This window comes from Hakea prostrata, chromosome 3, assembly GCF_041222555.1.
Source record: "Hakea prostrata isolate BN-2017 chromosome 3, UWA_Hpros_2, whole genome shotgun sequence".
In the NCBI taxonomy this organism is placed as follows: Eukaryota; Viridiplantae; Streptophyta; class Magnoliopsida; order Proteales; family Proteaceae; genus Hakea; species Hakea prostrata.
Genome location: NC_142602.1, coordinates 64818194 through 64841959, shown reverse-complemented (window position 1 = coordinate 64841959; position 23766 = coordinate 64818194). Strand labels below are relative to the sequence as shown.

At 38.8% G+C, this 23766-nt stretch overlaps 1 protein-coding gene across 1 annotated transcript in view; it reads right to left on the bottom strand.

The window, feature by feature from the left end:
* The window catches only part of LOC149022764 (putative triglyceride lipase), a 140173-nt gene that overhangs the window by 1382 nt on the left and 115025 nt on the right, over window positions 1-23766 (bottom strand). Inside the window, exon 17 of the mRNA XM_089150700.1 lies at window positions 16557-16682. Coding sequence (XP_089006826.1) covers window positions 16557-16682 — 126 coding nt within the window. The remainder of the gene's footprint in view (window positions 1-16556; window positions 16683-23766) is intronic.

Below are 23766 nucleotides of genomic sequence, written 5' to 3'. Positions count from 1 at the left end.
TCTACTATTGTGGAAGGAAACATAAGGGTTGTTTGATGTGCATTAGATTTAATAATCCATGAAAGAAATATTTTTAAATTTTTTTCCGGAGTCTTTCATGTGGATTTGATGCATAGAATGATGAGAATTGTGAATTTGGTCCTATGTGGAATCTGTGATATGTTTTTGGAGAGACAAAAGTGTGTTTTCCGTCAAGATAGTTTGTTGTTTGGTACAAGACGGAGAACCGTCTTTATCTAGACAGCGTGCCCCAAAGGTATAAATGCATCATAGGGAGCAAACACACCACTTCGTCTGGCAGATGATGCACCGTCTGACAAAAGGCATGCCGTCTGCAATCCGTTTAGCAATTCGTCTAAACACTAGAAGCCAAACAATTTGAGTGATGTTTGGGGAACTTAAGCTTGATAGTCTAAGAGACTTCTGGGCATTGGAAGCCTAATGGGCTGAGTGGGAGCTATTGAGGTAAAAGAGTTATGTATGAGCCGCCTCACAGCATGTGCATAAGCGTGACTTTGTGTCTTCATTGTTGGGACTTATATAGCATGATTTATTTTGTGGTTTATTTGGGTCTTGTTATTGTGAAATCATGCTTCTAGCGCGAAATGAAACTAATGTAAAGAGCTTGTATGGGATTTGCATGAGAATTTGATTGAGTATTTGCTGACGTTTCTTTTGGTTCAAATGCTTATTTCGTAGGTTAACCATGCTAGTGTGATTTTCTTGTTGCTTGTGTTTTATGTTAGAATTCATTATTGTTTACCATATCTCTAGTTCTTATGGCTGCTACAAATAGTATTGTCGCTGACCTCACTAAGTTAGATAAGTTGAATGGAAGGAATTATGACCTGACACCGCAATGTGCAATATCTCCTAGAAGAGCAGGACATGTCGAAACCATAAAAAACACTATGTCCCCACCTAATGAAGGTACCTTTGCGCAACATTGTAGGGACCTTGAGGCCTATAATGCCTGGAAATGGTAGCTCGTATTAGGATACTAAACTCCATAAGGGATGACCTGATGCTTCGCTTTAAGAAGCACCGGACTGCCAAGTCCTTGTGGGAGGCTATTAAGTTCCAATATTGAGGGACTTCCACCACTAGGGGTGGCTCAGACTTGCGTTTGATGGTTATAAGATGCACCAGGGTCACATCATCCATATAACCACAATGTCGAACATAATAAGCGAGTTGAGCGCATGTGGGCGCTAAAAGACTGATGAGGAGCAAGTCTCAATAGTCATCAGGTCATTTCCTTAGTTTTGGGAGCACATGAAGGTCTTTGTGACTTATGCTGATGATGTCATGACGTTTGACCAAGCTGCCAATCACTTTGAGCTGGAGGATCGCATGTTGGCTAATGTCCCTCACACTGAGGTATTTGCTACTGAAGCTAACACCAGCAAGGGTGCAAGTTTTAAGCGCAAGAAGGAAAAGATTAACGGCCCAAGCAAGGCAACAAAGGTGGGAACAAAAACCCAAATGTTCCAAGGGAAACATAGGAGGCAAGGAGAAATCACAGGTGATTTGCTTTAATTACCAAAAGCTTGGTCACTTTGCTCGTGATTGCACTGAGTAGGAGGTATATACTTCGTGTTATTCCTCATATTGTTATGTTACAAGCACTTCGATGCTTGTTGAATTAACTACTTTGTGGATTCTCGATTCAGGTGCAACTGAGCACATAACAAGGGAGCGCTCGAGCTTCGTGGAATACGCCATATTCCAGGAGGAAACAAAAGAATAAACATGGGGAACAACACTAGTGTGGAGGTCCTTGGTGTTGGCACTTGCAAATTAGTTTTGTGGAGGGGCCAAAATGTTATTGCTTTATGACGCATTGTCTACTCCAGAGATCTGGCAGAGTCTTGTTTTTGTTATTATGCTTCTTTGACATGGTTTTAGGATTGTATTTGAGAACAATTCTATGGTTTTGTATCTATATGATATTGTTTATGGTAATGGTTTTCTCCAAAACGGTTTTATTGTATTGGATACAATTGATAATTTATCTAATTCTAGTACTGCTTTTGTGTCCCATAATGTTATGTACATTGATTTTGTTATGTGATATGCTAGACTAGGGCATGTTGGCCTAGATCCGATGAATAGGTTTGCAAGAGCTTATTGGGCCAAGGTCCCTTATATGAGTTGCCAACATGTGAATCATCTCTAGCTACAAAAGTAACAAGAAAACCATTCAAAAAGGCCGTAAGGGCCACTTTTCCTTTAGAGCTTATCCATTTTGATATTCGTGGGCCTATGAATGTGTGTATTAGGAAGGGAAAAACTTATTTCCATCACTTTTTTAGATGACTTTACACTTTATATTTATATTTATCTAATTTCTCACAAATCGGAGGCTCTAGAATGCTTTAAGAAGTTCATGAGCTTGGTTGAGAATCAATTAGATAAAATGATTGAAACTTTTAGAATAGATAGAGGTCGAGAGTATCTCTCTAATATGTTCAAAGAGTTGCGTGATGAAAAAGGAATATCTAGGCAACTTACTATTCTAGGGACTCTACAGCAAAATGGGGTTGCTGAGATGAGGAATAAAACGTTGATAGATATGGTTAGATCCATGATAGAGTAGGCGAACTTACTAATCTCTTATTGGGGAGATGCTTTGCTGACTGCGGCCTATATCCTTAATAGAGTTCCAACTGAATCGGTTCCTTCCACATTATATGAGTTGTGGACCAGGAAGCCAGATTTAGGTCACTTGCGCGCATGGGGATGCGCAACATATGTTCACTTCACATCTCACCAATATGGAAAGCTTGGACCTAGAGGGAGAAAGTGTATATTTGTGAGATACTCTAAACATTCTAAGGGCCATGTTTTTATTGCATTAGATGAAAGTGAGAGGACGAAACTTGAGCGTAGCGGCGCAAAGTTCTTGGAAAATGATTTCTCATCTCTTGCAGGAGCTAACAAAGAGTTCTTGGAATTATTTGAAACACAAGATAGTGATCTTGTCACTCTAGGGACACATAATATGGATAATGAACCTTCATCCAAAAGATCCTAATGGGAGTGAGAGTGCTGATGTGAATGGTGGGAGATCTCGCCGAGATCTCGTGAGATATCTCGGTTTTTTTATAAACCGAGACGAGATCAAGGGCGAGATCTGCGAAATGGGATATCTCGCTCGAGATCTCGCCATATCTTGCCATATCTCGCCATATCTCACCCCAAATCTCGCCATATCTCGCTGGAACTCTCAATTTTTGCCCAATTTCTTGCGGATTTTAGCCAAAGTTTCACTTGCAACTACTCTTAGCACATCTACAACATCAAAGGAAGCTCAATCATCCTCTACTTGTCTTATGAACTTATGCGTTAATGACTTATATAGAACTTCTAACGGTTGTATACTTTTATCATTTTATTCTCGAAAGTCAAGATTGTAATACTCATATGAATGTTATCTTGATGACATTTAAGTTATTTGATGCATTTGATACACTTGATTTTCATTTATATGCCTTGATGGTTTTATATTACATGTTATATAACCTTGCATTCTCTAATCCTACAGCATTAATGGTTTTATATTACATGTTATATAACCTTGCATTCTCTAATCCTATAGCATTTCGTTTTCACAATATGGGTAGGCTTAGAAATCATATTTAGGGTTGTTTTCTCACAAATCCAAGGCTACTAGTGTGTTCAAAAGGCCTTAAATAGGCTAAATATCAAGTTTTAGCCCAACTGGAACCCTAAAACCCACTGAGATGGGGTACCAAGTTGATGCCCAAAAAAGGGCATATCTCGACTAAGATCTTGCCGAGATGGTCGAGATCTCGGTTTGTCATGGTAGCGAGATCTCCTACCATATGTGATAACTCTTAAAGGGTGAGCAATCTCGTAGTGAGCACAGGCAATGTCCTCGTCGACGTTTTGATATAGAGGAAGAGGCCTACATGTTAGCTTCCGAAGAGGTTAGCTGTAAGGCAGCTGAGAAGACTCCGGTTGACGAGTATGGACTGAAGAGCGTGTAGGAAGCTTCTGCAAGAACGAGCTCAAAAGAATGGCTGAAAGCTATAAAGAAAGGAGTTGGAGTCAATGAGAGTTAACCATGTTTGGGACTTGGTTGACTTACCGCCTTGCCGAAAGGCTATTAGGAACAAGTGGGTTCTCAAAATCAAACGGACGGCGAATGGATCTATTGAAGGATTCAAGGTTTGTTTGGTAGCTAAGGGCTACACCCAAATAGACAGAGTGGATTATGAGGAAACTTTTTCCTTTGTGGTTAGGTTTGCCTGTAACCGCCTCATATTAGTCATTGTTGCTCAGATGGACTTAGATCTTTACTAGATGGATGTAAAGACTGCTTTTCTCAATGGAGAGCTTGAGGAAGGGATCTATATGGATCAACCTCAAGGCTTTAAAGTTAAAGGACTAGAGTGCAAAGTGTGCAGGCTCAAAAGGTCCATATATCGTTTAAACCAAGCATCTAGACAGTGGAATATGTGCTTCCACTAAGCTATGATGGAAAATGGTTTTTCCGTGCTTGAGGAAGATCACTATGTCTACACCAAGAGATCCCTTGTATGTAGATGACATACTTATGGTTGGCAATAACAAGGAGCTATTAGAATCTATTAAGAAATGGTTGTCTTTCACTTTCGATATGAAAGACATGGGTGAAACAGGCTATGTGCTTGGTGTTAAGATGGTCAGAGAAAGGTAGAAAATGTTACTAGGTTTATCTCAAGAGACCTATATTGACAATGTCTTGAAGAGATACCAAATGCACAATTGCAAACTGATAGATACTTCGGTGGATAACGGTTTTCACTTAAGCCTTGATATTGGTCCTAAGACTCTAGAAGAAAAAAGCCAAGATGGAAAGAGTTTTATATTCTAGTGCTGTCGGTACTCATATACGTTATGATGTGTACCAAGCCGAATATTTTTTATCCAATGGATTTGGTTAGTCGATATCAATTAAACTGGGGCATGGAGCACTGGAAAGTAGTCAAAAGGAAATTGAGATATCTTTGAGGAACAACTAACTACATGTTGTGTTACCAAGGACCAGATTTGCAATTGGTTGGCTATAACGATGTCGACTGGGCCAAAAATATTGATGAGCGCAAATCAACCTCTGAATATGCTTTCTTGCTGAATGGTGGGGCCATTTTATGGTGTAATAAGAAGCAAACTTGAATAACACTCTCGACCATAGAAGCGGAGTATGTGACATGCTCAGTTGTGGTGCAGGAGGTTGCTTGGTTGAGGAGGTCCTTATGACATACCAGGCTTGTGTCGACATCTAAAGAGCCTGCCTTAGTCTTTTGTGATAGCATGACAACTCCTAGTTATGTCAAGGACCCCAAATATCATGAGAAGACCAAACATATACAACTGAGACATCATTTTGTTAGAGACATTGTAACAAGAAAGAAAGTTGTACTTAAGCACATATTTACTAGTCAGATGGTAGTTGACCCTCTTAATAATCCTATAGCCAAGGATGTTTTTGTTTCTCATGTTAAGTCCTTAGGCTTGTGTAGATTATGATGTGTACATGTACTAAAACTTTCTTAGTTTGAGTAATATGAGTTATATCCAGCCTTGTTTTTCCATTTTCTTTGTGATTGTGTTATTCGAACATAAAACTTGATATGTTAATAAGCATGAGAATGCCTCACTCACATAAGCATTCGCCTCTGGCACTTTAGTAGCGAGTGAAGATGAGACGGATTATGAATGACTTTGTGTAAGTCAATTCATAATCGAGTTGTCACCTTGGTTTTGGAATCAAGATGAGATTCTCTGTGGTAAAGAGAATCAACATGAATGTTCCCACCATTCATGTAGCCTATAAAAACTAGGTGCGAGTACTTTATGTGGCACTAGGACAATGACAACAATGAAACTCGGGTTAGGCGCAAGTGGTGCGACTAGACTAAAATCTAAATGGTGTTGGGAGAGACATACATTCTATTGTGTATAAAGTGCTCCACCATAGCACGTACATTATATTATGTGTACTTAGCGACCATTGGGAGATGAGAGGATGGATCCCTGCTCCTCTCATTGTGTGAGTCGTGGACTTTTGTGATCCATTAGTGTCCTTAGAGGCTTTTGACAACATCATGAAACAAGGGGTTGATGTGGCTACTTAGGGATGTAACCTATGATCGTGATTGATTCGATCTAAAGAGGCATTACCGGAAAAGCAGTCAATCCCAAGTGTAGTGATGATTTGGGGCAAAAGGAAGGTTTGATTCAACTGCACCCCAAAAGTGTTTGTTGGCGCTAGTTGTATTAGTTACAGTAGAAACATTTTAAGGACAAGAAGGTGATCTCTCAAAGGGATCGAGACACCCTTTGCTTGGTGAGTTAAAATAAACCTAGGACGCTGTGGTATACTGATGCTTACTTTTATGGTGTTTTTGGGTGATGCTACCATTCTAGCCTTTTTACGAGGGTTTCTAGTTTGGGGTCCAGAGTCCAGGTATATCACTGGTTGCCCGACCCATTTAATAGTATAATTTATGGATGTTGGTGTCTGGGACACATGTGATTAATGTATTTGGGATATATAGTGAAGAGATTGAGAGAGATATATATCTAAGAGATATATGCTCGTGTCTAGGACACAATGATGGAGAGAATGACGCTTGCCCTTGTGCAAGTGGGAGATGTTGGGAATTATAGTCTATGCCCAAGGGCAATTTAGTCATTTCAAAAGTAAAAGGGGGGTAATCACCACCTTCCTCTTACTATGAGTTATTAAATTCGGTTTCTTATGCGGCTCTCTTACTCTCTCTAGATTCAATCTCTCTACTTAAGCTTCCACAAAGAGTATTTGGGTTGTGGATTTGTATTCTCCTTCCTTGAGATTGAGAATATTCGGTGAAAAGAAGAAGTCAGTGATTGTGTAAGGCACCATCTCTTTCAAAGCATTCGATCTGTTATTTCCACCGCGTATTCAATGTTCGAGAATCCATGTAAGATTCTGGCTTTGGTATTATTATATAGTGGATTCTTGAAGCCTCCATGTATATTATCCAAACCAACATGCTTTGATGAATACACTTGCATCCAACTGCAGGTGCAACAACAGTTTCAACTTGCGCTTTTTCAAACCCCTTGGCCCCTAGCAACCCAAGAAAAAGAAAAAAGAAAAAAAAGAGGCAAGAGTTAGAACTGAAAACCAAAAATGTATTGCTACTGAAAGCAATTGTCACATCCTCCTCTATTGGGTTGACAGTATTCTTGGTGAAGCAGTATTCTTTTCAAAGAAAGGTTAAATTATTGAAAGATTAATATACAATATTTGATTTCCTTTAATATCTTGGGGCAGAGGGTGAGGGTTTGGCAAGAAACAAAGCATTAAGTGGTACAGATGGGGTATTTCAGTCTTAATACAATTTCAATTAGGTTAACGCACCACTTGGCTGGGGGATACAAAGATGTAGCCAAGTGTCTGAAGGTTCCATATGAAGTGCAACAAGCTATCATGAATAAGATGGAGAGAGATTGAAGAAGAGGGACAAGGACAACATGGGAAGATTGATGAGGCTAAGCTACAAAGATAGCCTACAAAGGAGGAGGATAACAACATTGCAAGAAGTTTTAGGGTACCCTAGGCTGAGTGGAGAAGCTTGTAGCTGCTTTAACTGCAGGTAGACAGTCCTTGCACTTTGAAAATGTTAGGTAGTTTGAATAAGCGAGAGAAGCAAGTGGATCTATCTTAGCTATACTTGCATTTGAGCAAGGAAGTGAGAGGAGGAGAAATACTAGATATGGGGAAGACCCAACCTACACGAGGGTACCATCCCCAGATACTTTAATAAGATCCCACCACCTTTAGGCTTTAGCCAACAAGACTATTACCAACCAACCACCCCTCAAATGTTTGGTCATTGACTCATTGGTAGTAAACAAGAGATCAAGCAAGGATGCCGTGGGCAAATTTATGTTCTTTAATAACACCCCCTGTTGGTTGAGTTCTACTAAGAGTTCAACTCTATTAGAGTTTTTGTTCATGTAATTTTCTATTTCTTGTTACCCAAGTAAGGGGATTTTTGTAATAGTGTTCTTTCCACTTTATTATAAATAGAGGGCTTGAGGTGACACTGATTTATTCAAGCCATTCTACCATAATCTTCTTTCTCAACACCCCCCAATGTAGCCCAAGGAACATCGTGCTGGGCTATGCTTGATGCCGTTGGGAGGGTTGGTTCAAGATTGAAAGGACCCACACTGTGAGAGTAGATGAATGTGTACTTGCTCAAGCATGAGTTAGAGTACATTGAGACACTGAAGCCACAGTGGGAGGCATATATGGTGACTATTATGGCTGATGGATGGAATGAACCCACTAGACACTACATCATAAACTTCAAGGTAAGCCATAATGGCAAGACAGTTTTCTTGAAGTCTATCGATGCATCCAAGGAGGTAAAGGATACACTTTTCTTTATAAAAAGGAGAGGAAGATGGTGTTGGAGCCTTGGAGGTAGGGGCAAGCAATGTCTACTACGGATAACAGTTCAAACTACAAGAAGGCTGGGAAGATGTTTATGAATAAGAAGAATGGCAGTATTCATCCTTTTTGGGAAACTTGTCTTGCACATTCTATTGATATGATATTAAGGGACATGGCGAAGAGGAAGTCCATGGCAAGGGTGGTCCAACGAGTGTGGTCCAATGAGCAATGCAAGTGGACACATTGGTCTACAACCATGGGTATGCCCAACAACTTTTAAGGACAAAGTGTGGTGGTGACCTAGTGAGGGTTGGTGTCTCTAGATTGATCACCAACTATGTCACACTGAAAAGCTTTCAATTCAAAGTGGTGGGTCTGAGACATGGCACCGAATTTCACAAACTTTCGCCGAGATTTTACAAAATTTTGGTGGTCTTGAGACTACTGAGACGTAATATGGTCTGAAACGAAATTCAGTTGAAACAACATTCCAGTATTTCAGTGAAATTTCAGAAATTTTGGAAATCCTGGAGTGAAATTTCAAGAATTTCAAAGGGTTGTAATTGTATTTGATTTCTTCTCAGTATTTGTTCTTGCATTTTAGAAAGTTTCAATGTTTTCTTGTATATCATGTTTAGGTTTGTCAAATGTATGATCTAGTGCCATCTGCATACAGTGAGCATGTGTGAATAAAAATGACTGGTTTGTAGGTTTTAGTCAAAAGTAACATTGCCATTGTGTTTATTGATCTCAAATTAGGCTGTACATAAAAAATCAGACAAAAAACCACCTAAGACCCACCGAAACATGCAACTAGAACATGGTATAATACTATAATGGTGTACCATGTTTCACTGAAGTTTCGGTATCACTAGAACAAGAAGAAATTTTCAACCATGATCTGTGGTCAATGTCTGCCAGTGAAGGTTGGTTTGGGTGGCCTACATCAAACAGAACTGAAGGATTGCAACCCAACAAATCATTGTAAGTAAATCATTTCGGTGAGACTTGACTAGGTGGTCAATATATTGGAGCCAATTATAACTATTCTAAGGATGGTAGACACTAAAAGAAGCCTACCTTGGCACATGTATGCTGCCCTTAACAAGATGGGTGGTTAAACTTTATGTTTTATACATTACAATTTTGAAAACATTTACATATCCTAAACAACTAAATTGCTGACTAATTTCATGATTTTTTACTGTTTAACTCTAGCGGCGAGGGTAAAATTGTCTTTCGTGTCGTCAGTTCTGTTTTTAGCTTTAAGGCAATTTTCTTATTAGTTTTTCCTTGTGTCTGGGTTTGAGTAAGATTTTAATTGCCTCAATTATAAATAAAGCATAGCCCATGATTAGGAGCATTAAGCCTATTTACAGGGTCTCATACTCCCTCCCCACCCCCCCAACCCCCCCCCCCAAAAAAAAAAACCTGCGACACTTGTTTTTCTTCTCCTTATTCTCTCTGTCTTTCTTCTTTGACCTTGCTTTTGGCTAGTGATAAAGATCCTGGTCTCTAACATGGTATCAGAGCCCACATAATCAATTGCTACAATCTTGTCCCTTATTCTCAAAGAGTTCCCTGTTTTTTCCTTCCCTGATTGGCAGCCACCCACCAGCTCTTCTCATGATATAGACCCTTCTTCATAGTTCATAGACAATTATGAAGTGATATGTTACTGCTACCACTGAATGTTGGTTGTGCTGCGGAAGCGGATCGGAGAACATCACTTCTGATTGGTTGACAAATTGAATTATTTAACGGTAACAAGACCAAACATTGCCTTCCTTGTTAGTGATATTCATTTCAAATCTGCTCCTAGGACAGCTCATTAAGATGCGGTTATGAGGATTTTGAGGTATCTCAAGAGTGCTCCTGGATGGGGGGTATTAGATTCTAATCATGGTCATAGGCCGGGGGGGGGGGGAGGCTTCTCATATGCCAATTCGGTAGGTTCTCCAGTTGACAGGCAATCTACCACAGGTTATTGCACTTCTATGGGAGGACAATTATTGTCATCGAAGACCAAGAAGCAAACTGTAGTTGCTATGAGTGCAAAGTCAGAGTATCGTGCAATGGCACAGGTTACTTTTTGAGTTAATTTGGATCAGACAATTACTTGAAAGTCTCCTATGTTACTAACGTGTGATAACCAAGCAGCTATTCTTATAGCATCAAACCCTTTCATGAGTGCACAAAGCATGTTGGAGTGGAGTTGACTACCATTTTGTTTGAAAAAAGCCACAGCAAGGATTGATATCTTATAGCCATTGTCCGAATAAGGGGAGCAATTAACAGATCTATTCACTAAGGTATGGGGAATGCAGGTTTGATTACATTTGTAAGCTGGGCATGAACAACATATATGCTCCAGCTTGAGGGAAAGTGTTAAAGGGCAATGTTGGAAGAAAAATATCCTGTCGAGAGATGGAGGATAATGGCCAGAAGTTTGAATCCATTAGGACTCCATCCTCCATTCCAAGTTTCTTAGTTTGTGTCAAACCTGTATTATTACTTTTATCAATAAAGAGAATATGCTGTGGAGTCTTCATCAATTCAGAGAAGCTCCACAGCCATTAGTGGGTCAGTTTTTCCTCTCTTCTCTCTTTCTTTTTTCATCTAAAATCTTAAGCTAATTTACAGGTTCAATTCAAGATGTGGTTGCGAATCACAGTAACCAAGGAGTTGCTAATTCAGAGGTGAGAATTAGCATGTTGCTTATTTCTTATGTATTGATTACTACCTTCAAGGTTTTAAGTTTAACCTTCTAATTTGAAACATGGGTTTACAGATCAAAGACTTAATAGGATGCTACAAGGAGTTTTGGTAAACTGACACACTTGCAGCTAGGAACAAGGGAGACCCTGGTAAGTATATCTAGTTCAATACAGATATAAAACGAACTACTATACCAACTTCCATCAGTCCCAATCGTGGACTTCAAGATGCTAATGTATTTTTACATTTTGTCATGTAGCTAACTGGTGGGTGGTTTCTGTATAAATATGCCAAATCTGAGAAAGATAGCCAGTTGGGCAATATCACAAACATGTACATCTTGCAAGAGAAATTGGAGCATATTCTCTTTGATTCACAGTAAGATGTTGTTGAAGGATTTGTGGAAATCCTGACTTAACTTTATTTATAATAATAACTTTTCAAACATAGAACAAATTAAATCTTCCCAGTGTGGGAATATTACAAGAAAATATGAAAGATACTAAAAGATTCTAACAAAGATCCTAGCAAATCTACCCTCAATGAGGAAACCCCAAATATAGAAAGTAAGTCTACTAACAATTAAATGTTCTTACAAGTTACAACACTCCCCCTCAAGTTGGAACATAGATATTTATCATGCTCAACTTGCCAATGATACTATTGAACGTCTTGACACTTAAGCTCTTTGTAAGCACATCAGCCCATTGATTGTCTGAGGTAACAAATTTTGAATCAGCCTAGCCTCAACATTTTCTTGATGAAGTGATCTCCACATGCTTGGTCCTATCATGCAATACCGGATTATGAGCTATGCTGATCGCTGACCTGCTGTCCGGGTACAGCTGTATAGGCGCCTCTAAGTTTGTCCCAAGCTCCTGAAGTAGCCCCTTCAACCACAGTATTTCACAAATAACTTGAGTTGATGCCCTAAACTCTGCTTCAGCACTAGATCTCATAAGTACTGCCTACTTCTTGCTCCTCCACATTACCAGGTTGCCTCCTACATATGTATAGTAGCTAGAGGTAGACCTCTTGTCATTTGAACATCCTGCCTAGTCCACATTTGTGTATGCCTCAACTTTAGGGTGCCCACAAGCTGAAATCAAAAAGGCTTTCCCTGGAGAAGCCTTCAAATATCTCAAGATTCGGTATACTGCATCCAGATGTGAGGAATAGGGATTATGCATATATTGATTGACAAGACTAACTGAAATTGAGATATTTGGTCTAGTGTGTGGTAAATAAATCAACTTCTCGACCAACTTTTGATAGCTTGTCTTATCAACTGGTTCTCCTTCTTTTGCCTTCAAGTGTAAATTAGGCTCAACAAGAGTCTCAATTGGTTTACATCCTAACATCCTAGTTTCCTTCAGTAGATCCAACGTATACTTTCTCTGTGAAATAGACACACCACTCGTTGAATATGAGGAAATATTTGAGTTTTCCCATATTTTTAATCTCAAACTCGGATCCCAAAAAAGTCTTCAAAGCTGAAATTTCATCCTCACTGCTGTCTATGATTACAATATCATCCATATACATTAGAAGTATAGTAGTGTAGGAACCACTGATAAACAAAGTGTGGCCAGCATTACTCTACTTGTAGCCATTCGAGATCATGGCTTTATGGAACCTTTCAAACCACGCTCTCGGAGATTGCTTCAGCCCATATAATGCCCTCTTTAACTTGCAAACTTTCTCATGAGTCTCAGTAGTGAAATACCTAGGTGGCACATCCATATACACCTTCTCTTAGAGGTCTCCATGTAGAGAAGAAGTATTGACATTTTATTGCTATAGGTTCTGCCCCATATTCACGGCACATAAAAAGAAAGACCAAACTGTGTTAATCTTGGCAACAAGGGAAAATGTTTTCGGGTAGTCAATTCCATAAGTCTGAGTGAAGCCTTTGGCCACCAACCTTGCCTTGTACCTCTCAACGGTCCCATCTACCTTGTGTTTGATAACAAACACCCATTTGCACCCAATAGTCTGCTTTCCTGCAAGCAAAGTCACCAGTTTTGATGTTTTGTTTCTCTCCAGAGCTCGCATTTCCTCATCCATTTGCTTCCTTTCAATTTGAGTGAGACAATGCTTCTTGCCAAGTGTCAGCAACAGAAGTGGAGGACAAAGAGGAAACAAAACTTTGAAACACCGGGGATACGGATTGATATGAAATATAATTAGAAATAGGATGTTTGGTGCAGTCCTTTGCTGTTTTCTCAATGCAATTGGTAGGTCCAAAGTAGGGTCAAAAGAAGGATTAGAGATAGGCTCACTCGGAGGAACTAATATTTTAGGCCTAGGAGCTGAAACTTCCAATTGGCTCACCCAAGAAGGGGGTTCTTGCTGTTTTCTTTGATAAGTCTTCAAAGGTCTTTGCTCCCCTTGCACATTATCCACCAACTGTTTTTGTTCGAACATCTTCCAAAGGAGGATCATTTGTAGGAATCTCAGGAAAAATATCTAAAGGAGTAATCAAGACTGGAACTTCTTCATTAAAACTCTCCCCCTGAAGAATTGTAGGGTTAAATGGATTAGCCATTGTAGGAATTAAAACAGATCACTCACTAAGGGAAAAAAACAGGTTTGGTTGGACAAAAGTGCTCACTACCAAAAACAAGGCATGGAGGATGAAATTTAAGGATAAAAAGTTCAGAACAAGGAACAACGTGTGTATAGGGGAAAAAAGGCTCTAGAAGGTCTAGGAGAGTGAGGCGATGGCCCTAGGAACACTCGCAATGAAGCGCCATAGTCGTGGGACCAATCACATGATGTAGATGGAGCCTTAAGAGTACCGAAAGTATATGCGATTACTCCTAGGGGTATGCAATGGGGTTGGGCTATCTGGATAGGGCTAGTGACAACACTAGGTGAGTTGCAAGAGGGAGGCGACACTCCTAGAGGCTGACGTTAGTTCTGGAGTGGTTGGTAGGAAGGGCTATAGCCCTAGTGAGGTCGTAGAGTTGCAGCGATGCTCCTAGGGTCTACCACTAGATGTTGAGACGAAGTTTTGGAGCTGTGTTGATGAAGGAAGGGTTGTTAGGCCCGGGCGATAGTGGTAGTGAGGTCGCAACGTGTAGACGATAGTGGTTGAGGTGGCGGAAGTTGGTGGTGGTGATGGTAGCAGCTTACGATGAAGAAGAAGAGGTAGAGTGGTGGCAGGTAGGTGAAGCTATTGCAGAGGGTGTTTTAGGGTGGTGGATACCTTGCGATGGTGGTGCCGTGATGGAAGGGAGACTGAGATAGTGGCGGTGGTGGAGCTTTACAATGGAAACTTATAGGATTCTTGGATCAAAGGAGGCTTGATACAATGTTGAAGGATTTGTGGAAATCCTTACTTGTGTCTAAAGGACACAACAAGAGATTTATTTATACTAATAACTTTCCAAATATAGAACAAATCAACTCTTCCTAGTATGGAAATATTACAATAAAATATAATGGATCCTAAAATATCCTAAAAAAGATACTAGCAAATCTGCCCTTAATAAGGAAACCTCAAATATGGAAAGTAAATCAACTAACTACTAAAATCTTCCTTACAACAAATGCACTATAGGCTAGGGAGCAAGAGACAAGAAAAATTGGTCTATATGCATTATAACATGAGATTAAGGCTGACGCATGTACGTAAGGATACGGAAGATGTTTCTTCTCCCATTATTCAATTTAAAATAAGAAATAATTTGGAATTTAAAATAAGAAATAATTTGGAATACACACTTTCTCTTTGATTTATAGTAAGATGCACAACAGGTTGGAGAGCAAGAGACTAGAACATTTGGTGTATGTGCATTATAACAGGAGATTAAGGCTAAAGCATTTACGTGAAGATTTGGAAGATGTCTCTTCTTCCATTATTCAATTATCCACCAAACTCATTCCACGTTGGATAAATCTGGTGGACTCCTTATCTTGCACCTCTTCTAATTGGCTGCTTCAATCACTCAAATTTGAATCAAGTCCCACACCCACAAATCTCTCCAAAAAGGCAATTGAACTTCCTCATTTTCCACCAATAGATCAAAGAGTTACTTCCCATTAGGGCTTTCCTTTTTTCACTGCAGTAAATCTCCTGTTGTTGAGATAATGATGTGTCTGCTCCTTCCTTCTCCCATTTCCTCCTCTTGTCCCCTTCCTTGGATCTCCAAAAACTTCCAGGTTTCTGGCCAGCTGATCCTTCAAAGCCCTCAGGTTTCCCAGCAGCACGATTGACATTGGCATGCGCATCTACCGTACAAAGGGAACATATTGGAGGTCCCCGTTCATAATTTTCTGGCTGGCAAAATACAACACAATTATTCCCCTGGATAAGAATTGATTACAGCAATTCTTTTGTTGCTTCGACACAAATTCGACCATATGATAGTCTCTCTACAAACTTGGTCATCTTGTCCATGACCAGTGGTCTCCCAATTACAACCCCTATTGAACTCAAACTTCAAGCAAACCATTACTGGAAAAGCAAAATATGGGAATGAAACCCACACTGGAACAGAACTCAGTATGATACTCTCCAGCACCACCTCCAGGCTCTAAGGTTTAATTAATGGACAAGCTATGGTCCTCCCTCTAGTACCTTCAGTCGATGAGCCTCCAAATTGAATTTGAATATGAAGAAACTATCCTCTGACAAGTAGGTGGTCAGATATCCTATAACCTTCCATTGTTTCAGCAGCACTTTCTTTGCATAGAGCTAGTTTGGCCTACTCCCAGTGAACTGTCCAACCAAATGCTCATCCGTTTCGCCTCTTCTTAAACAGCAATTAGGTCACATGATTCACACATTGCCCAACTATTCCATCCTTGCAGACTGGTTGGAAGTACTCAAATCACATTCCCTCGCTGAATGAATCAGCAAACTCATCCATAAGAACAAAGCCTTCCAAGCCACCCCACTTTGACCCCTGTTAGCCACTGCCAATAGCAGCAGCAAACTCGTTCGGACCTCCCTCCTTAGTCCACCCTTGCTTTGCAAACAGCCCACCTACAACCCTCCCTCCCCCGGATCTTCCCTCTCCTCTGTTTGGGTAGCAGCAGGGGAGGAATCTATATTTCTGGCCATAATGTTCTCAAGAGTAACAATCAATATGACATGTAATGTGCACTAACCATCTTGGGTAACAGATATGAATGTAAGAACAGAAACATGAACCTCTCACATAGTGTAATTATTATAACGAAAAACAAGGAGATTACAATCACCCTTGATTTTTGGGCGCTGGCACATAAACAGAAAGCACAAAGTATCTAAGATAAGAAAAATCATACACTACTAATAATGCTTAATTCCTCATGTTTAAAACTTAATGGTACATGAATAGCACAAAGGAACGCAATGAAACATCATGGACAAAACGAAGAAGTTTGGTACCTCCAATAATGAGATATAGTAGAAATCTTCCATATGCTGCATAAGTGCAGTACCATCTCTAATTGAAAGGAAAATATTAATTTCTGTCTGTAGTATCTTTTCAATGAGTTCCTTTTCCCCCTTCATCTGCACAAAAAATCAGAAATAAAAACAGATCATCACAAACAGCATAGTATTGACCAAATTACTTCCACAATTGATTAACTCGTGAAATAAAAGAATACCAAAAAGCATGCATGTTTCAATGCACCAGGACTGTGATTTACCATACAAAAGACAAAACAAAGAAGGTTAATGCAATACATTGTTTCCAGCATTTCTAATTGGAAATTGATGAATCAACAGAATCTTTTGAGCCAGATCAAAGCTCCACATGTAAAACTCCAGACAACAAGGTCATTATTTTTTTTGCTATTTTATATTTAAATCCTTCTCACCTCCGTCATACATTTGATCAAAATCTTAGGTGATCCATCACCCACACCTCACCGTCCAGTAAACCTTCTCTATCATTGCAGAATGCAGATACCAGCAATCCCCACAAGGTTTGAAGAAATCAAAGAAAACTGTTAGAACCCCAGAAATCTGTAACTAACCAGATCGTTGAGAAAGAAGGAACTGAGAGAGAAGAAGAGGAGAAGAGAACTGTACACAAGAAAGAAGAGGCCTGCGATTGGAGATTCATTATTCTCCTAATCGCAGGCCCTTTTTTTATTACCTTCTGAAATAAAAAAGAACAACGAAAGAAAGACATTACAGATCTGCCTCTACCATTAATACAACAATATGGCAGACTAATAACACCAAATAAACCCTATTAGTTATGTAAAACAAAAAGACCAAAATACCTGTTGCTATTGCCACTGCATCTTTAACAAAAACTTCCTGAAAATCCCATCTTCCCTTCTAATACCTAATAATCTACCCTCTTGTCAGAATCGTGGTGGCAATTTCAGCACCTAATTTCTTGCTTCATAGTGATAGTTTTGTTTTCCTCACTTTTAATTTAGTTTGGCTTCTTAATTGTTAACTTAACTGTTAGGGAAATGATCTAACTACCCTTATACGATTTAGATGATCACAAACACATATAACAAAGATCTAACAATCTACTTGTGTGTTTAAGATAGACTAAGTACCATACAAGATGAAACACTAAAGCAGACAGTGTACATTGCACTGAAGCAGTCCAAGTGGCACACAAAGACCAAGATTAAAGACTCAAAGACATGGAGGATCAAAGAATGGACCTACCCTCATGTAAGTACAAGTCAATACCCGAGAATGAAAAAGAAATCATGCTTGATTTCTGTTAGAAAACAAGCTTTAAACAATCAAAATAGCAGTTGAACTTGAATAGAGAAAAGAGAGAAGAAGAAGAAGAGAAGAGAGATGAAGAACCAGTAGAAAAGACCTGTGATTCTTAGCTAAAGAGTCTAGAATCACAGAGCACTTTTATTTATAGCTTCTAATGAATCTAATACAACTTGAGAGACAAGTAATTGTCCTCTAGAAGAAGGAAACAAAATATTACAGCTTTAGTAACTTCCTAACTCCTAAAATAGAAAGTTCTGAAAATAGAAACTACCACCAAAATAGAAACTATGCTTTCTAAAAAACTCCCAAAACTTATGTAGCAAGATTCCCACATTAGAAATAGAAAATATAATCAAAGCAACAGCAAAATACTGTTCACGTGAACAGTAAAACTCCAAATTTATGTATACTTCAACACTCCCCCTCAAGCTGGAGCATACAAATCTCCCATGCCCTGCTTGCAACAGATAGACTGAAAACTTGGTCTGAACAGAGCTTTGGTGAACAAATCAGCTAGTTGGTCAGTAGAGCTCACAAAAGGAGTTGCTATAAGCTTCTTCTTCACTGCATCACGCACAAAGTGACAATCTACCTCTATATGCTTCGTTCTCTTATGGAACACTGGATTACTAGCAATGTAAGTGGCTGCCTGATTATCACAAAACATTTTCATAGGGGTAGAAACTGGAAATCCTATTTCCTCTAACAATGAACGAAGCCACATCAATTCAACAGCGGTGTGGGCCATAGCCCTATACTCAGCTTCAGCACTAGATCGAGCAATGGTGGACTGTTTTTTACTCTTCCAAGTCACAAGATTTCCACCAAAAAAAGTACAATACCTGTGGTTGACTGGCGATCAATGACAGATCCAGCCCAATCTGCATCAGAAAAGGCAACGAAGTCCATACTCCGATTTGGTCGATAGATGAGCCCTTTTCCGGGCGCACTCTTGAGGTACCGAAGCACTCTCATCGCTGCATCCCAATGAGCCTTCCTAGGAGACTGCATAAACTGACTCAACACACCAACAGAATAAGAAATATCAGGACGAGTAACAGTAAGATAAATAAGTTTCCCAATAAGACTCCTGTAACAATGGACATCATCTAACAAGTCACCATCATCACGTCCTAACTTCAACTGAGGATCCATGGGAATGTCGCTAGGTTTAGAAGCAAGCATGCCAGTCTCAGTCAAAAGATCTAACACATACTTTCTTTGTGACAAACTTACTCCTTTTTTACTGCAGATCACTTCAATCCCCAAGAAATATTGTAGATCACCTAAATCTTTGGTTTGGAAATTTTTTTGTAAGTGTGCCTTAACTGTATGGATTGCATCAACATCATTGCCTGAAAGGACAATATCATCAACATAAACTGCCATAATGACAACACAATCACCCTGCCGTCTAATAAACCCTTCAGCCATAAAAGTTCACACACTCCTTGAACCCTGGATCTATACTCGGCCTCTCAGAGGACGTTGTATACACAATATGATTCCTTTTCTAACAGCAATAGGGAGGTCAGAAGAAGATACCTCAGGGATACTTACAGGATCTGAATCTAGATTAGGAGATTGAAATGGTAACACGTCAACCTTCTTTACCTGCTGTTGTCGACTGGTTTTCTTAGTCTGATAGGTTTGCACATTGGTTCTGAAATATCCCAGGAAGGTGTAAGAGGTAAAAAAAAAAAAAAATCTCTGAGCAGTGGTATTTTTCGGATTCAATGTTGCAGGAATTTGCTGATCAATACTGCTTAAAGCCTGCTGTTAGAAGAATCTGAAACATCACAGGATGTGTAAAAACTCCAATTTTTTTTTTCTGCATTGCAGTAGAGAAGAGAAGAGCAGAAACAAAGGAGAAAAGAGAGGAGGAAGAAGCTGATTAATGGCAGAAACACAACCAGAAAGAGAGCAGAGGCGGAAGAAGAAAGAAGATAAAAAAAATCGATAAAGAGATAGGCGGAAGAAAAAGCAGAAAAAAGAAGAAAGAGAGAAGCAGAAAAAAATTGAATTTGTTCTTGGTGTTGTAGAACACAAAAGGAAGAAGAAGAAACAAAGGAGTGTCTCCTGGCTATGGCGGAACAGACGAAGAAAAAAAATAGAAAGAGATAGGCGGAAGAAAAAAAAAGAAAGAGAGAAGCAGAAAAAAAAATAGAATGTGTTCTTGGTGTTGTAGAACACAAGAGGAAGAAGAAGAAACAAAGTAGAAGAAGAGGAGATGGCTATGGCAGAAACAGAAGAAGAAAAAAAAAATAGAAAGCCGAGGCGGAAGAAAGAAGAGAAAAGAAAAAAAGAAAAAAAAATCGTTGGAAGAAAGAGGCGGAAGAAAGAAAGAAGTAAAAAGAAAAAAAATTACCTTGGTTTTTTCGATTCTAATTTAACTTGGCTCTGATGCCATGTTGAAATAATTGAATCCTTAGATTATCAATGTGACCCCTAAGCTTCTTATTTATAATAATGTGAAATATACAAAGTTACATAATTACCCTCACTAACCAACTGAATAATAATAACTTGAATCACAACTTATAATTAAACCAACCCACAAATAAATCGAACCACCCAATAGATACCATGTTAGAATTTCAGCACCTATAATCAGTTTAGGGACTGAAAGAAAACTCAAAAATAAAAAGAAGAATAGAAGGTTGAAGAAGAAGAAAAAGAAGAGAAGGAAAGGGAGAGAGCTTGCATGTACATTTTGGCTCTCCCCTAGTACTTTATTTCAAATGTAAAATCAAGTCTTAGCTTAGGAAAACTTTCCCAACCTAAGTTACTGCAAAAAAAGAAAAAAAAAATGCATATTGCATAGAATCTCACAAATCTACTAAAGAGAAAACTATCCTCAGGAGTTTACTTGTCAACCAAGCAATAGGAAAATTTGAAGTAACCTAAATAGAAAGTACCTAAAGAAACCTAAGCTAAAATAAAAAGTGATATTGTAACATGATGTAATCTTAATACAGTTTTTAATATCCTTCCGTATGTTTTTGATGGTTGGATGCAGTTCCTTGATACACTATGGGTGTCAAGCCTCTTAGTTGATTTATTCATAATTTCTTATGTGTCTCTCCATCTATATTTATTCTATGCATCCGTTAAGGGGAAGCATACCAAAGGTTCACAAGTTGTATCTAATTAAGAGGGAGCATACCTATGATATGCCCACTAACTTCGTCCACTTAAGGGAGCCTCTTTATTAACATGACAAAAGGGGGATAAGTATCACAATGGTTCAATGGCCAAATTTTTCATTCTTGACTCAAGATGTACATGTTAGATTGTAAGTTACATATGTTGTTGAAATATCATATTTATGGTTTGATAGTTTCAATATGTAGACAACTTCAATTTCTGTTTTTGCGTCTATTGAATTGTATGTATTTGTCATCATAAAAAAGGGGCAGACTATTAGGGAATGACTCAAACTACCCTCATAAGATTTTGATGATCACAAACACATTAACAAAGATCTAACAATCCACTTGGTGTTTATGATAGACTAAGTAAGTACTACACAAGATGAAACACTCAAGTAGAGAGTGTACATTGCACCAATGCAGTCCAAGAGGCACACAAAGACCAAGATTAAGGACTCAATACATGGAGGACCAAAGAATGGACCTATCCATATGTAGGTACAAGTAAAATTCCCAAGAATGAAGAAGAAACCATGCAAAAATTCCCAAAAATGAAGAAGAAACCATGCTTGAAGGCCATGCATATAGAATAGGAAAGTGGCACATGTATAAGCATGCATTCTTCAGTCTATTATAAATGTATTTAGCATGTTAGTTTATGAGTAATTTCATTTATTGACTGATCATCCATGAGTGAATGCTGTGGTTTAGTTAATTGGAAAGTTAATTAGACCTTGATAAATGCTAAATGACGTGAGTTAGCTTAATCCTTATTTGGGTTTAGCTAATTAGTGGGTGGGGTAGGGATACTCACCTGCCTCACGTAACCAATATTGGAACTCGGGCGTAATCTGCATCCTCAGTTCAATTCTCCTTAGGAATATGAGGGTTTTGAATTATGATGTTAATGCATATGTGGATTGGAAGATACCCGTATGCAATTTGTGTTCCAGGTTCCTTCATATACCTTGTGCTGTAGCGTTGCTATAGTTTTGACAATCAAATTCAGGGGAGGGGAAATTGATTCCCAACATTCTTACCATTTATTATAGTTCCTTCTATTGCTTATTTTTTATTTAGTATCTTTAGTTTAATTTACCTGTCCTTTGTTTATTTAGTTCATTAATCACAAAGTAATTTTGTTAATCTTGTTTAAATTAGCCTTCCTTTTACATTGATAGTTAACGATAAAATTCTTCCTGGGATTGATACTCTACTTATTATTTACTACTTGATTGCGACACGTGCACTTGCGTAGCATTTTTTTAGACACAACCAAACAGACAACTATAGCTTAGTCTATAGGGGTATAAATGAAATTCAAAAATTATTTATAAAAAGCCCTAAGAATGTCTGGGGATTGTTTGGCAGTAGACTATGAGCCAAAATGGCATAATCAACCATCTACACTTTAGAAGGCTTATGGTACATACCATGAGACTTCTTGGACGACCGTCAACCCACGGTTGAAGCCACAATCGACTGTTAGGCCAACTAGCCTACAACGGCTAGTTTCAAATTGCTAGAATGAGCTAGTCGACCATGAGTTAAAAAATATAACTGTTTTCTATTTGTTGGGACCCATTTTCAAACCCAACTTTTGGCTATAAATAGGTGTAATAATGATCTTTAAAACACGAGTTCCAGGGTGATTATTGCTCTCATAATTGTGCCTTTACTTTACCTTGCTTGTCTCCAAATATCTAAATCCATTTAGATTCATTCCCTCTTCTCAAGAAGTAAAATTGTTGATCTCAAGGTATAGCTTGAAGGTTGGAGGCTATCTATTGCATTCGTTCATTTATCTATACAAGGGGAGGTGCTTACAATTGTTTAGATTTGTTTAAATTCTTATTAATTATAGGGTGCTCTTGCCCGAAATTAAAGATTGTGTAAAGGTGTGCTCTTGCCTTTATCAAGAGATTATAAGAGGTGTTGTCCCCCCCCCCCCCTCCCCCAACCAACCGTACTAAAAAGGGACATACTAGCAGTATACTTCTAAAGGTTTAGAAGGGAGTGGATGTAGATTCATTGGAATCAAACTGCTATAAATCTTGTGTCTTGTGTCTCTTGCTTGTTTTTTTTTTTCACTTATAGCTTTTAATTGTTAATTAATTGCAGACTACAAGGCAATACCACTAGTCTCCACCTATTAACCCCCCTCTAGGTTGACTTTCATTTAGCTCTTTCGGATAACATAGATTAATTAATATTTGCTTGATAATTGCACTTTCCTTAGGTTAGAATTAAATTTTCCATGGAACTGACCTCCCTGAGATCATCCCGTAGCTACAACTGACACTATGCACTTGTGGTATTATTTCTTGGCAAACATTTTCTGTTTGCATGACATATGAATGCTACATCATAGTGTTTTAGAAGAAAGAATATTATTCCTCAACTGCTGTAATTAAATGATCTCATCTACATACTGCATGTAACCTACCCTAGGATGTAGGTCACTGTGATGTGATGAATCAGTCATTGAGCCACTCCATAATACTCTTTTTTAGGATGCATGTACAGATGATGGGTTGAGTAGGAGAAGACACTTTGAACAACATAACCCAGCATGTGCCTGTGACTGAGTATGCATCATAATCAAAGCTGGGAACAATCGAAATGCATGCTCCCTACTGTCAATGGTTGAATGTAGTCAAATGCAAAGGAATATGCATCAACCAAACTTTAATATTGTATCCAAATAGCAAGGAGTGATGATGTGGCCTAAAAGTGAAGAA